The sequence below is a fragment of the Culex pipiens genome, chromosome 1 (genome assembly GCF_016801865.2).
Source record: "Culex pipiens pallens isolate TS chromosome 1, TS_CPP_V2, whole genome shotgun sequence".
Lineage (NCBI taxonomy): Eukaryota > Metazoa > Arthropoda > Insecta > Diptera > Culicidae > Culex > Culex pipiens.
In genome coordinates this window covers 14,151,511-14,167,737 of record NC_068937.1, presented here as the reverse complement: position 1 = coordinate 14,167,737, position 16,227 = coordinate 14,151,511, and the positions used below count along the sequence as shown (strand labels likewise).

The window sequence follows — 16,227 nt, the reverse complement described above, 5'->3', positions numbered from 1 at the left end:
TACTTGCAGACTTCATTAGTGTTCTTTTCTCGATTGAAGGTTCATCGCTGGTGTATCCGTATTTGTAGTTACTGTACCTCCTCGTTCTTCTTTTGTGTCTGTATAGGTAACAGCTTAAACAGCCACGTTGAGCCGTTACCTGAATCCTTGTTGAGTAAAGTTTGTTGCCTGCCTTGAAGATTTCCAAACTTTCGGCGACAGCCAGCTTCGATGGGTTTGTGATGTGTCTTAAGATGACCGCGTCGCTAGTTGTGATGTTATGTTTTTCCTCGATGATGTGTTCGGTTACCGCTGACCTGAAATGGGGGACAAATCCTTTCCGTTTTTCCTCCTTGGCAATTCTGACATATGTGTTATGCTCATCCAACTTGGTTTGCAGCAATCTCTTAGTTTGTCCAATGTAGCTCATATCACAGTGGCCGCAGGATACCTCGTAGATGCCGGGTTTGCCTAAAGTCGGTATGGGGTCTTTCGTTGAACCTAAGATGTAACCGTTGATTTCCGCTGTTTCAAATATGTAATCATTGTAATCCAATTCTTTCTGTTTTACTGCTTCGCTGAGGGGTAAAGTTGTCATCCTATGTATGAAATAATGATATGCTGCCATCTTATGTTGGAATGAATGGTTTGACGTAGCTGGGATTGTTCTTCTGGTGTTTGTCGGCTTCCTGTAGATCTCGAAAGTAAACAAAGATGGGCAACCTGGTTCTCTTAGGATCCGGCTGTCTAAGAAAGGTAACATTCCTTCGACTTCCATTTCGTAAGTGAACTTGATGCTCTTGCGTGCACTGTTTATGGTGTCCAGTAACGTTGTTAGTTAATCCCTTTGATGATGCAGAAGACGTCATCTACGTATCTCCACCAACGTTCTGGTAGTAGGTTTTTGGTCTGTAGTTCGTGTTCCAAAGCTGCCATATAAACATCGCTCAGGAACGGTGACAGTGGGTTACCCATCGATGCTCCCATCTTCTGTTGGTAGATGCAATCCCTGAACTGGAAGTAGCTCTGTTCCATGCATAATTTGGCGAATGTTATATACTGGATCGTTTTTTGTCTCCATGGTTCTCCCTCGTATTGTGATTGCAGCCAATCCCGTAAAGTTCCTATTGCGTTGTTTACTGGTATGCTTGGGAACAGTGCTGTTACGTCGAAGGAAACCATTACAGTCAAACCTCTTTTTACGCGACCTCCTTTTACGCGAAATTTTTTTTACGCGGTTTTATTTACGCGAAGAATTCAAAATAACGCGAACTCAATTTACGCGAAAAATTCAAAATAACGCGGTCCGATTCTAAACTGTCGGAAGTCTTAACCATTATGGTCATATCTTCCTGTTCAACGGGGACCACAATCAAGGTTTTTACCATCAGTAGCTTCGGTATACTCTACATCATATTGGGATGTTCTGGACAACTAAGAACATCCGGAAGTCACGAATAGAATATCTATCTGTTCAACGGGTGTTTGTACCGGTGTATCCACCATCGATATAGCTTCAAGTAGCTTCAGTGAGCCACGATGGACTCTCTGCGATCTGTTAGAATGTACGAGGTTATCCAGGAACTTCCGGAAGTCATGGCCTGGATATCTACCTAATCAACGGGGGTCTGTATGGCTATATTAACCATCGGTATAGCTTCAGGTAGCTTCAGCGGACCACAATGGACTCTCTGCGATCTGTTAGAATGTACGAGGTCATTCAGGAACTCCCGGAAGTCATGACCTGGATATCTACCGGATCAACGGGAGTCTATATGGCTATATTAACCATCGGTATAGCTTCAGGTAGCTTCAGCGGACCACGATGGACTCTCTGCGATCTGTTAGAATGTACGAGGTCATTCAGAAACTCCCGGAAGTCATGACCTGGATATCTACCTGATCAACGGGAGTCTATATGGCTATATTAACTATCGGTATAGCTTCAGGTAGCTTCAGCGGACCACGATGGACTCTCTGCAATCTGTTAGAATGTACGAGGTTGTCCAGGAACTCCCAGATGTCATGGCCTGGATATCTACCTGATCAACGGGGGTCTGTATGGCTATATTAACCATCGGTATAGCTTCAGGTAGCTTCAGCGGACCACGATGGACTCTCTGCGATCTGTTAGAATGTGCGAGGTCATCCAGGAACTCCCAGATGTCATGGCCTGGATATCTACCTGATCAACGGGGGTCTGTATGGCTATATTAACCATCGGTATAGCTTCAGGTAGCTTCAGCGGACCACGATGAACACTCTGCGGCATGTTGGATTGTTTTGGGTCATCCAGGAACTCCCGGAAGTCATGGCCTGGATATCTACCTGATCAACGGGGGTCTGTATGGCTATATTAACCATCGGTATAGCTTCAGGTAGCTTCAGCGGACCACGATGAACACTCTGCGGCATGTTGGATTATTTTGGGTCATCCAGGAACTCCCGGATGTCATGGCCTGGATATCTACCGGATCAACGGGGGTCTATATGGGTGAATAAACTATCGGTATAGCTTCAGATAGCTTCAGTGGACCACGATGGACATCCTGTGGCATGTTGGATTGTTTTGGGTCATCCAAGAACTCCCGGAAGTTATGGCCTGGATATCTGCTGGATCAACGGGGGTCTATATGGGTGAATTAACCATCGGTTTAGCTTCAGATAGCTTCAGCGGACCACGATGGACACTCTGCGGCATGTTGGATTGTTTTGGGTCATCCAGGAACTCCCGGATGTCATGGCCTGGATATCTACCGGATCAACGGGGGTCTATATGGGTGAATTAACCATCGGTATAGCTTCAGGTACCTTAAGTGGCCCACGATGGACAATTTGTGACATGTTAGATTGTGTAGAGACATCCAGGAACTCGTCCTCAAATACGAATGCTAGTTCTAATGGGACATTTATGCGTTGATCAGGTAGATATCCAGGCCATGACTTCCGAGAGTTCCTGGATGACCCAAAACAATCCAACAAGCCACAGAGTGTCCACCGTGGTCGACTGAAGCTACCTGAAGCTATACCGCTGGTTAATATGGCCATACACACCCCCGTTGAACAGGTAGATATCCAGGCCATGATTCCGGGAGTTTTTGGATGACCTCGTACATTCTAACAGATCGCAGAGAGTCCATCGTGGCTCACTGAAGCTACCTGAAGCTATACCGATGGTTAATTCACCCATATAGACCCCCGTTGATCCGGTAGATATCCAGGCCATGACATCCGGGAGTTCCTGGATGACCCAAAACAATCCAACATGCCGCAGAGTGTTCATCGTGGTCCGCTGAAGCTACCTGAAGCTATACCGATGGTTAATATAGCCATACAGACCCCCGTTGATCAGGTAGATATCCAGGCCATAACTTCCGGGAGTTCCTGGATGACCTCGTACATTCTAACAGATCGCAGAGAGTCCATCGTGCCTCACTGAAGCTACCTGATGCTATATCGATGGTGGATACACCGGTACAAACACCCGTTGAACAGATAGATATCCTGGCCATGACTTCCGGGAGTTCCTGGATGACCCAAAACAATCGAACATGCCGCAGGATGTCCATCGTGGTCCACTGAAGCTATCTGAAGCTATATCGATGGTTAATTCACCCATATAGACCCACGTTGATCCGGTAGATATCCTGGCCATGACATCCGAGAGTTCCTGGATGACCCAAAACAATCCAACATGCCACAGAATGTCCATCGTGGTCCACTGAAGCTATCTGAAGCTATACCGATGGTTAATATGGGCATACAGATCCCCGTTGATCAGGTATATATCCAGGCCATAACTTCCGGGAGTTCTTGGATGACCTAGTACATTCTAACAGATCACAAGGTAACCATCGTAGGTCACGGAAGCTACCTGCAATTATTACGATGGTGGATACACTGGTACAGACCCTTGTTGAACAGGTAGATAATCAGTTCATTACTTCCGGAAGTTCTTGGATAACCCAGAACATCCCAACATGCTGTAGAATATACAGCGCAGGTCACTGTAGCTATTTGAATAACCCGGAATTACATTATTATTATTAAAAAAAATATAATACTTTATAAAACTAAAAAATTCTGAAAACTCTTTTTGCGCGAGCAATTCAAAATAGCGCGAACTTTTTTTACGCGAAAAATTCAAAATAACGCGAACTTTTTTTACGCGATTTTTTTTTACGCGAGAACCAAAATTCGCGTAAAAAGAGGTTTGACTGTATTTCATCCTTAGCTATCGGTCCCGACTCTGAGAGCTCCTTTGTGAACACCTGCGAACTGATGATCGAACGGCTCGGGAAGGGTTTCGGCATACTCTTGAATTCCTCGACAAGCCACTTTGCGGTAGTTTAGTTCTCGTCGCTCCATACCCTTAGTGACGCGATGGGAGCAAGGGCGTCTATGCGAAGTGTCCCGACACCCACTACACATTTCCGACGCTTGGGAAGGGAAAAGGGGAACCCATTTTGTTCCATGTGCCGGTATATGTGCTCACATGTGTTTTATGACCAAGTTGCCTACATATAAAAATTTAAAGATTCAAATATGTAACCTCAATAGTAAGCAAACGGTCTATCCCTTTTGCTCAAGTGACAGTTCAAAGTTCTGATAAAAAGTGGCAAACAACTTTTATTGAATATTTTTATCAGAAATTTCTGGAAAAAAAATCGTTAATCTCACTGTTTCCCAAGCTGTTTACATTTAAAATATGTTACGGAGATTGAGGTAGTTGATATTGTTGTTGAACAAATAGAGCTCACCCAGTATCGAAGCGCAGAAGCATTTGGAGACATATTCGATAACCAAGGTTCTTGAGACATGGAGCAGTAAACTTATTAGATTGCCATTCCTTTCTTCCATTGAACTGAAGGAAACTCTTAGCATGAAGCCTCAAATGGGATGTCATCCATTCTTGTGAAAGAAATCAGAAGACTCCAAACTTCATCTACAGCTACCGATTTTTATGTGAGTTTGGTTTTATAGATGTTGTTGTTTTGTTGATTTGTTTATTTCTGGCAACTTTAACCTTCTTGGTCATTTGTTGCCCTTAGGTTTAATAGAGTAATAACATATAACATAGTTGTTGGTGTAAAAAATAAGTGAACAATACCTTGCTGGTGATCACACCTTACGAATCAACGCACAGGAAGTGGTCCGAATCCACGCTGGTGTACACGATGCCCTCCTGGGTCATGTAATCGGTGATGCTCCTGTAGAAAAAATAAAGAATCGAATGTTTAGCAATCGCAACCAACTCCAAACCATTCAACCCCGACTACTCACTGCATCTCCGACGGGCTGATGTGCGGGAACTTGGACTGCAGCTCCTTCCGGCTGATGCCAATGTCCGACATGTGACTCTTGATGGCCTTGTAAACGACCAGCTGCTTCCCGGACAGCCCCATCGAGTTCGCTTCGTTGTCCATGAAGCCACCGCCGCTGGCGCTTCCCTCTCCGGAACCACCCTCCCGAGACCCTCCCGCAATTCCGGCACTCTTGGCGTACGCTTCGCCCTTGTACCGGGCGTTCAACACCTCCAGCAGGTGCGTCGTCACCTCGTTCGGCGAATCGACCTGCGCAATCTTGAAGATCATCACCGCCTTCGAGCCGCCCTGGGAGCGCACGGAACCAACAATCCGCACGTACGTGTTAATCAAGACCCCCGGGATGTTCATGTTGTCCCCTTCCTCCAGCCAGAGGTGCGCATCGACCTGGCCGGTGTGGTCCTCCACCCGGTACGTGACCTTCGTCGAGGAGTGGTCAATGTGCCGCACGATGCCCACGAACGTGACCATGGCGTACTGGAAGCCAAACAGCTGGATGCCCGCCTCGGGCGATTCCAGAATGTGGCGCACCATCAGCGGCAGAACGCCCTCTGCTTTGTTCTCGTCCTTGGCGCCACCGGCCGTGGACGCGTTGAAGCCGCCGCCACCGACTGCGGCAAGAGGACCAAATGAGAAACATCTCAAAATAAAGAATTAATCAAAAATACTTACAGCTATCGTTCATTTTTGCGAGTTGAGAAAACTAGTCAGAATCTACACAACAACTACAAACCCTGGTCGCGGATTTGAACAGGAATTTTCCGGTAAATTCGAAATCTGCTCGTGAATCGCAAGCTGAACACAAAAGGAGACTCTTCAAGCTGTTTTGTAAACGCGCCAAAACTGACAGCTGCACGGAAAAATGATGACGCGATCCACAAAAGTGATCCACAACACGCAGAGCAAGCAACGTACACGTTGATGAGGGAATGTGCTGATGGAAATGTTATGTTAGTGGTTTCGGATGAGAGTGTTTGATTAAAATTATTTACTTAATTTTGAATTCTAAAATTAAGCTTAAGTTTGTGATATTATTGCGCGTATTCCCGAAAAGGACACGCGGCATACCAGCCTCGAAACGACGCACCGCACTTTCGGCAAATGCGCGCTGTCAAACCCCATACTGTGCGTTTTGTTTTTGTTGACTCGTTTGTTGATCTTCTTTTTCGAATTGCATGGCATTGTTGCTGGGAATGTTTTGAGTGCAGAAAATCGCTGGCAACAGTGGACCTCGGAATTGGACCGCAAGGAGCTCTGTCATTCTGAAATGCGTCACTGGAAGCAACGCGAGGGCTGACACCACCTAATACCCGGGACTGAGATAAGCTGTATCAGCATAACCAAGTCTGATACAAACTATGCTTTCCCATAATTTCGCTGCCGGCCAGCGGGTATTGGATTGGACCACACACACACACACAGAAAATCGCTGGCAACAGTGTCTGCGGCACATTCTGAAATACCGCGCGGCGTGTACCTTCGAGAGAAACGGACAATATTGCACGTTTTGTTGATTTGAAAATCATGATTTTTGTTGGATCAACGCTAAACGCCAAAGCAGCTTTTTCAAAACAACAAAAGACTTTTGTAAAACCCAGGTTGATCCTTATAGGTGGGATTGGAATCCACCAAAATTTGGGTTTTATGCTAACTAATTATTTTGACAGCTTGAAAACCCGCCTCATCTTACTAATCTACATACCTTGAACCGGAGTAACTCGGAGGAACATTGAGAAACTCTTGTTACTCTGGGAAAAATTAAGAAACTCTTTTGCTCACTGAAATGCCCTTGAATTCGACGGCATCATTTAAAAAGGTATCATGTACATTTTGACGCTTTCTGCATTATTGCATATTCTAAAAGTTTTTTTTAATAAGCTATTCGCGATTAAAAGCTCAAAAATTCCGACCGATGGCGCAAAGCATCGAAGAATGACGATTCAAATTTTCGCTGTTCGGTTACATAGGAATGCAAACTTAAAATTGAATTTACAGCTCTTAGAACAACCTTTAAGAAAAAATTCAAGTAGTACGAGTGTAAACTTTTTGCCCTCTATAAATTAACGCAATAAATTAAAAAAAAAATGTTGAAAAAATTATATTGTTTAAAATGATAGAGCATCAAAAGTTAACAAAGTATCAGCTCGAATTTTTGCTCAAAAGTTGTTTGAACGCTGGAATTTTACAAAACAGAATTCGCATACATAACCTCAAAGGGCGGAAATTTCAATCGACATTCTTCGCTCTGTTCTGCTACTCAACACAACACATTCAAACTCGGGTGATCACTTTTTGGTTTGACACTTTTTTAGTTTGTACCCCGTTGGTTGGTCAAAGTAAAACTAAAAAGTGACGAACAATAATATCATTAATTTAAGCATCATTTTTGAACCCAATTCTATATATTTATAAACTTTGGAGAGAAACCATTAAGCCCTTATTCTAGGCAGCAGCAGCTCCAGTTGCACTGGGGTTGGTTTCTTGGCGATGACCGCAGACTTCTTGGTCTTGGCGTCGGCATCAGCAGCCTTTTCCGCTGTTCCCTTCTTGAAGTAGAACCCTTCTTGGTTAGTTCGGTCTTGGGGCAGCGGCCAGATTCATCTTGCCTCCCTCAGCAGCCTTCATGCCTTCTTTACCATGCTGTACAAAATCTCCAGGTAGTCGTGGTTGAGGAAGAAATATCCAGCGCGTCCTAGATCCGCTAGCAGCCGAGCAGCACCGATGCGGTTGTCCATCTTCCCCATCCGGTTATTGTGGGCCTCCATGCTCAGCAGCACCACGGGGTGCGTGATTCTGACAGCTTCCGGTTCCAGGTTATCTACCTCGGTCAGTTGTAGTAGATTCCGGCGGGATTTCGCCTTGAACTTTTGCGGACAATTAAATTTTTCAGCGACATACGATTTGATTTAAGTAGCATGTTTACTTTTTTTCGCAGTTTGACAGAAGATCAGCGCTAACACTCAAAAATTAAATTAGCAATAATTTTGGAAAAATGGAATCATTCCACCATCATTCTGGAATAATTCGATGTGTCAACCCCCTTGCATTAAGCCCTGTCTAAATATTTTCGGAAATTCAAGGTGCACGTGTTTCTGGGAATCCCAAACTCTTGATGGATGGACCTTTACCTATACAGATAACAGACTCTAGATACAATATTTCCTACACTCAGCCAAAAAACTTCTTACTAGCCATAGGTAAACCATATAGATTTTTTCCATACGCTAGCCATATAGATTTTATAGGAAAACGAATTGATTTTTTTTCCATAAGCAAACCTTATAAATATAATGTTGGAGAGTTGTTTGCTTTCATATGCAAACCTTATAAAATTCAGATGAGAGAATTTCGCAAATTTTAATACTTATATTGCAAACTTATGAATGTATTTAAATTATTTTTATTGAGAATACATTGATTTTTTGCTGATATGTTAATGTTTATTTCAAATAAATTACAATTATAGAACAAACAGAACAGAGCACTTATTCCTTATAAATCTAAGACCCGTAACGTTAAGCTGATGGAATGCCTTTCCGCATTCTTCTGTTAACGGTTCAGGCAAGATTGCTTAATTGTTCAAGCCGCACCGGGAGCAATATTTCGGTCAATCGGAGGAGTCTTAATTTGGCCAGGACAGACTTGTTAGCCCCCAGCTTTCTAGTGGCCTTCTACCTCTTCATTGTTGTGTCGTTCCCGAAGGAGTCCGTTTGACACCCTGGTTCCGTCATCGTCTTAGTATGCGTTTTCGGAATGATCTTGTCGACAATTCTCTTGTGCGGACCCTTCAAATGAATAAGTGCGGTCACGGCCTTCATAGCGTTGAGTTGCTTCGTTCCGGTGAACTTCAAGATGCTATAGGAACGTGCTTGACGACAGCTGGTGAAAATCGTTCCGATTATGAGACGGAGTGATTTTGATGGCGCCTGTTTCGAAGACCAACTCAGCAGGGCCGTAGCACACGAACTAGTTGGCCAATCGCAGCACACACGAGGGTTTACCAACTTCTTCTCTTGTGGACCAGGTTCGTCACGGAACGATGTGTGTCACTTCGTCCGGTGCCATTGCTTGGTCGAGTTCTCGATGTGTTACGTCAGAGCCTAACATAGATTTAGCGATCCGGTCCCGTCAGATGGCGGCGATGTTTGCGCTGAAATGTATTACATTTTGTTAACTTTGATTCATTTAGTTTACTTCAAAACACTCACGTTATTCTGTCTCAGCGTATGGCATATTATACGAATTCGGCAATGTCTCTGCTTTCCGGAGCGACAACTCTGGATTCGGTGTGCCGAGTAGGTACCATATAGAACCGCAACATTTTCGTTGATTTTCGGTTATATTCTATTCAAAATGCACCTGGAACAACAAAAAACAGATTAGTTGTATTAAAAACGAAACAATTCATTTAAACTTACGTTTTCAAATCTATTCATAATCTCTCCTTTCGACTGTCCTGTTTGTTTCGCCATCATAAAATGTGTTTTCATATGGTCTGCCATATGGCTTTTTCACATATTCAATGTTGGTAGATTTCATAAGCTCACCATATAAAATCAATAGGAGCAACAATGAATCATAGAGCAAACATATAGAATAAATAAAAGGTGATTTTGATATCGTTTATATGGGAGACCTTATGAAATTTAAAAGTTGTTTTGGCTGAGTGTAGAATTTCTCGTTGAGAGCAAATGAGAATCGAATCCAGGACCAAAAGTGTTTTTTATGCAATCATAAAAAATAATTAAGCTCTAATATGAGTTATGACGAAATAGAGTAAAAATAACTCCGCACTGAGTCTTTCCAGCTGAGCGTGCAATCATCATTTTTGTTTTCAAACTGTCAACCCCGCGCACAACAGCAGCGTCAACGTCAAAATTTTTCAAGCAGTTCCCGTTCATCTTTTGGTCGAGTCGGTCGCCGTCGTCGTCTTCGGAGTGCAGCACTCCTGTGGTGGTGGACAATTTCTGCTCCGGGGAAACGCGCGGTCAAAAGAGGGGCAGAGTCCGGGCGCAGCTGCCGCACAGCAAATTCCTCAACAGAAAGTTTCGATTCTCCTCGCCGTCGCGCACTCAATCTTCAAGTCCAGATTTCCGGTCCTGGATCGTTCCACGGGAGTGTTAAAAAGTTTAATGGCCATTTCCTCCTCCGAATAGTGGCTTCAGCTGGCCTGCTGTGATTCGCGCCACTTGGCGAAGGAAGATCAATAAAACGTCAACATTGTTTGAAGATTTCGGGTTTGATTTTTGCGCGCGGGGGAAGGTCAATCCGGAGATCCTGTTTGGCCACGACCGGATTAAGTGTGTGTGTGTTTGTGCTTGCGCGATTGTCCGATAAAAATGTATTTAAAAAAAAATGAAAAGTGAAAGCGCCTCCTCCCTCGTCATCGCAGTGTAAATAAATCGAGAAAAAAAAGTTCGTGGTCCCACGCCCGAAAGTTGGTTCCCCCCGTCCGTGATGAGTGGCCAAAATTGTCAAGTGCAGCAGACCCATTAGGCACGGAAGAGAGGCTGCTCCCCCTCCCCTTCTGATTCTTGAAAAATTCATCACAATATCTTGGCTCGCGCAAAAGAAAAGTGAGGAAAAGCAGCGCGAAAAGTAAACAACAATCTTCCCGAGGGTGTGGTGGGGACAAAGAGCAACAAGAGGCGGGGAGAGGACACACGCGGAATCATAAACATACTCCTCAAGTCAAACGGAAAAGCCGTTGAAAGGGGAACGGGAAAGGCAAGATGGAAAACCAGAGCTCCTCCACCTGCTCCTCCTCGCCGTCGTCGCTGCCATTTCTTCTCGTCACGGCCAACGTCGGGAGCGTTTTTGAGGACGTAAGTTCAAGAGCAACATGGAGTGGGGAAAGAAGGAGGGGAACGTAAACGGGTGGGGTTGTTGAGGGGAAAGAAGAGGGAAATGTTACTAATTGTTTGAAAATATTTGGAATATCATAATTTTAAATTATTATCAACTTTTATTAAAAGGAAAAAATATGGTTTTCTACAATTGACTCAACATGCCTTGTTTCCTTTATTACGTGCTTAGTGTTTTTTTTATGCAATAATTCTCGTTTATTAAAAAAAATCTTATTACATACCTTTCGGCCTCTTCTACAAACTTGAATCCTTATGTTTAAACCATTTGCTTTTACATTTTTTAAACTATTTTTTTATGCTTGTTTTTCGCAGTTTTCCATCTTATGAAAGGTTGCAGCATTCAAGTTTCAAGTAAAAAATAACAAACAATAAAAAAATCAATCTTAAATTTTTGTTTTTATATCATTAAAGAATTCATATAAAATAATTTTGTTGGAACGCCAATTTTTTGTTATTTTTTAAGTGGTTATTAGTTATTGGTCTTCTTTAAATTGTGCAAATTCAATCTGTTGCGGCCGATTGCCTCAACCCGGGACGATTTTGATTCTATTTTCGCGGGACTGTAAACCACGTTCTGGCACGGCAGTGAAACACTCGTTTTCTCTAACAAATTTCTAAAACGACCGATTTATTTACATCTGTACTGAACAAAGTTTGCGAACGGAATGAATTTTGGTTCGGTTTCCTTTTTCTCCCCTTCTTTGCGCGCGCTTTTCGTTCGCGCTAAATCTGATGATCAGGTTGCCGTTGCTTTTCGCCGTTGACGTTTTGACAGCGGCGCGGGGGGTTTGCCAATCGCAGCAACCAGTGTTGCCAATTGTCAGAAATTTTTATTTTACGCTTGAAGAGCCTCGGAAACGGACGCGATGGCGAACATTCTCCCGCCCGGCTGCGAAGCTGAAACTCCTTCAAACCGCAAGTCTTCGTCACAAATGACCCGGAGTAACTGGTTCGCTCCCCGGATGGTATTTCGACGATGGCCAGCTTTAAGCCGCCGCAGGACGGTGCAGGATGGTCGATCAGCTCAACGGTTTTTGGTGGAAGCTTGTCTTCGCTACGGACGGCGTCCGACTCAACACCACGGAGCGGGGTGGTGATGTCTTTGAGCTCATTCAACGATCTCGGGCATTCGAGCCACTCCATCATCATCCATTCTGGCAGTGGGTCTACCCAGGCGGGGTTGTCGGTGATGACAGAGTACTGTGATTTCGAGCCAGGTGGATCGGAACGACTGCGTTCAAGCTGGGTGAATCTTCTCAAGGCTTGGGACTGGTCGTCGACGGTATTTCTGAACGGAAGTTGAATAACGCAGCGGCTGCTCTCGTCGCTGCGGTGGGTTGGTGAGACAAGCTTTTCGAAATTCTCGGCGGAGGGGGGTGTTGAGTCTGTCAGCTCTTCAACTGATACTAATTCTTCTACGGCATCTTCCAGGATATCCAGGCGCACATTATTGGAATGGACGATAGGAAGACTCACCTGGTCGAGCGGGTCATAGGTGCCCGTGACTATCCATCCCAGATCTGTCTCTCGGAGCGTGACGGCGCCGTTGAGCAGCTTCACCTTGTCCGACCTCAGCAGATCCCACACGTAGTTGGACGCAATCACCAGGTCAATGTCGTTGGGTTCGAAGAACTGCGGATCTGCGAGGCGAACGCCACTTGGAATTTTCCATCCAGACGTGTCAATTCTCACGGATGGAATAATCCCAGTTGGCTTCTCCGAGATGAGACAGGAAATGCTATCCCGGAAGTTGGTGTATCTTGAAGAGAGGTTCAGGATGACGCTGCTCCTCGCCGGTGTCTTGACGGCGTTTGCTCCAATCAGCATCACGTTGCACTTCGTCAGCGGTAGCTCGAGCTTACGTGCCATCGCCGCTGACAGGATGTGGGCTTGCGATCCGGAATCCAGGAGTGCGCGACACGGGTGCAGTCGACCGTGCTTGTCCACCACGTTAACGACTACTGTCTGCAACAGCACAGGTCGGGAGGTTTGCAGCAGCCCGCTGTTGCAGCACGACGTCGTCTGCTCCTCGCTGGCGTCGGCGTTTTCGTTGCTGGAACCATTGGCCGCTTGTTCAGTGGCTAGTGGAGGCTTGGGCGCAGCCTCAGACTTCGGCGATGCTTGTTCTTTCGGTGAGTCCTTGTGGAGTAGGTTGTGGTGCCTCTCTCCACACTTACACGTCCTCTCGGAGGGACACTTCCTGACCAGATGGCCGGTTCTCAGGCAGTTGTAGCAGGCTCGTGTCTCTCTCACCTTCTCCAGCCTCTGTGGGACTGACATGCTACAGAAGGCACTGCACTTGTAATTCGGATGGTTGCCACCGCAAAGCTCGCACACCACCTCGCTTGTGGTCGTGGCCGCAGTGAACACATTCACCGAAGGTTTCGTGGCAGATGGCATCTTAGAGACTGTCGGCTTGACAGCAGATGCCTCTGGGTCGGACAGCTCACATCGCTCGAGAATGTGGCATCGCTTCCTCAAGAAGTCAACGGTCGCTTGATATGTCGGTAGCTCACCCTTCTCAATCGTCGCTTCCCAGAGCTCTCGTGTCTCGCGGTCCAGGGCAGCTGCGAGGATGTTGACCACGATGAGCTCCGACACTCCCAACAGCTCTTGCTTGTGGAAGCGTAGACCTTCGACGTGCCTGGAACACCGCTCTACGACATCTCGCAACTCCGTCGATGACCGCTTTTCCATCTTTTTCAGCTGCAAGATGCCTTGGATGTGGAGATCGATGATCAGCCGCGTGTTCTCGTACTGCTCCTCCAGTTCCTTCCACGCTCCCCGGTAGTTATTATCCTGGATGGTTCGTAGGTCGATCTTCCCTTCCGCTTCACCAACGAGCGCCTTGTCCAGGTGGTACAGCTTGACGGCATCGGAATCGGACGAATTGCGCATCAAGTCCTGGAACATGGCCTTGAACTTTGACCAGTTCTCGTAACGTCCGTCGAACGTTGGGAGTGGAGCACGCAACGCTTGCTGGTGGATAATGACCTGTTGTGCGGCTTGGACAGCCGGAAGCACAACCTGGGCAGATCTTTCATGCGCGGTCAGCAGCATTTCCAACGCGACCAGCGTTCGGTTGTAGAGCTGCTCGAACTCCAACCACTTTTCCTCCTGCTGTTTGGACACCTCATCTGTCTCCACCAGGTCCAAAATCTTGTCGTGAATTTCGTGACACTCACCGTAGTATTTCTCCACGTTGCGCTGATGGACTCTCAGCTGCGGCGGGGCCACGTCGGCTTCCCGTGGTTGGGCGCCTGCTTGGGCACCTGGCTGGGCGCTTGGTTGCACGGCATGCAAAACTCGCGTGAGCTTTCCCTTCACCAAGCTTCGCTTCTTCGAAAGCGCCTTGATTTCACCGTCCGCCATCTTTGCCTTCTTTTTCTCCCACAGCTTCTTCGGCGTCAGCGGTTTCACTGGGGACGGCACTAGCACTTCGACGACGGGTTTCTTCTCCTCAACTTCTTCTTCGCTTTCCGGTTCCGTGTGCAGCTTCAGGAGCGACCGCCACATAGAGTCAGACCAGCAACGCTTGTGCCGCCTGCACTCTACGGATTGTTCCACTCGTGGGAACCACTACAAAATGGCGTCGCTGCGCTTCTTCATTGCTCACTCACTCCACGAAACTTTCTGGCACTTCTTTTGCGGGCTCTTGCCGCCACTGTTTCCGCCGTTGCAGGCCACGGAGTCGCCTTCCGGAAGGATCTTTTCTCACTTCCAGAGCACACACTCGAAATCTTTTTCCGGTTGTGTTCTTCCGCTCGCACGATTTTCCGGAATCCACTGAACACTTCACTCGCGGATCCGACGGTCGAATGTCCAAATGTCCGGTACGAATGGACCAAATGTTGCGGCCGATTGCCTCAACCCGGGACGATTTTGATTCTATTTTCGCGGGACTGTAAACCACGTTCTGGCACGGCAGTGAAACACTCGTTTTCTCTAACAAATTTCTAAAACGACCGATTTATTTACATCTGTACTGAACAAAGTTTGCGAACGGAATGAATTTTGGTTCGGTTTCCTTTTTCTCCCCTTCTTTGCGCGCGCCTTTCGTTCGCGCTAAATCTGATGATCAGGTTGCCGTTGCTTTTCGCCGTTGACGTTTTGACAGCGGCGCGGGGGGTTTGCCAATCGCAGCAACCAGTGTTGCCAATTGTCAGGAATTTTTATTTTACGCTTGAAGAGCCTCGGAAACGGACGCGATGGCGAACACAATCCGAATGTCTAAGGCCAATAAAACGATTATTCAAAATTTTGTCTTCACTTTTCTAATGTTTAACAACTAAACCAGAATGTAACTTAAAACGTTTATGTTTCTCTTTGTAATCCGAAATTTTAATTATTATAATATTTTTTTTTTTGCAAAATCGAAAAAGTAAGTAAGTGAGTTACATGGCATAACAATAAAAAGGGGGAGCACATTTTGTAATAAACTACAATGTTGAATAAAAATTTTAAAATGTAAAAAATTGTTTGATGAAATGTTCAACATGCCGGATTGATGAATTTCTGTTTGGTAAAAAAATGATAAAAATCATTCGTATAGGGTCAACTGCAAATTTGGAAGTTTATATTTTCTGAAAAAATACTGTATTTATGTTTATAGCTGAAAATACATCGTTTTGGCATAAAAGACAATAATATTGCCGTTATTTTGGCAGCGATATTGCTGGTGTGTATTTAATAAAAAGTTGCCTAAAACCTGTTTTTAAAAGACTTTTTGAAATCAAGTTACAAAAAAAGTTCTTCTAGTTTAAAAAAAGAAATCGTGTATTTTAGAATTTTTCAATTCTTAAAATTATATTATGTTAATTTCACTTCAGTTCTAGAATTTTAGATTTTTTGTATTTATATTTTTTATTTTTTGGAATTTTGGATTTTTGGAACTCTTGAATTTGATAATTTTAAAATTTAGAATAAAAGCTTTGATTTTTTAATGTTTAGAATTTTTATATTTTTTTCGGTTTCTGTGTTCTAAAATTTCTTTCGTTTAAAATTTTTGAATAATTTTTTTTTCAACTTTCGATTTTCAAATTTGGATTTTTTTTTAA

At 44.9% G+C, this 16,227-nt stretch overlaps 2 protein-coding genes across 4 annotated transcripts in view; one reads left to right on the top strand and one right to left on the bottom strand.

Annotated features, from left to right (window-relative positions):
• Positions 1–4,919: 4,919 nt before the first annotated feature.
• LOC120427669 (replication protein A 32 kDa subunit-like) lies at positions 4,920–6,139 on the bottom strand. The gene is made up of 3 exons (XM_039592549.2): positions 5,976–6,139; positions 5,263–5,914; positions 4,920–5,189 (listed from the first exon to the last, which is right to left on the bottom strand). Exons 1-3 carry the CDS (start codon positions 5,986–5,988, stop codon positions 5,108–5,110), a joined length of 747 nt encoding a protein of 248 aa, XP_039448483.1. The 5' UTR covers positions 5,989–6,139; the 3' UTR covers positions 4,920–5,107.
• A 4,147-nt stretch (positions 6,140–10,286) lies between these two features.
• The window catches only part of LOC120427667 (inositol polyphosphate-5-phosphatase A), a 50,678-nt gene continuing 44,737 nt past the window's right edge, over positions 10,287–16,227 (top strand). The window contains exon 1 of one of the 3 annotated variants that reach the window (XM_039592544.2): positions 10,287–11,128. In XM_039592544.2, the coding sequence (XP_039448478.1) occupies positions 11,036–11,128 (93 nt within the window). In that variant the 5' untranslated portion in view covers positions 10,287–11,035. The remainder of the gene's footprint in view (positions 11,129–16,227) is intronic. The other 2 variants (XM_039592546.2, XM_039592545.2) reach the window with 2 other exon arrangements.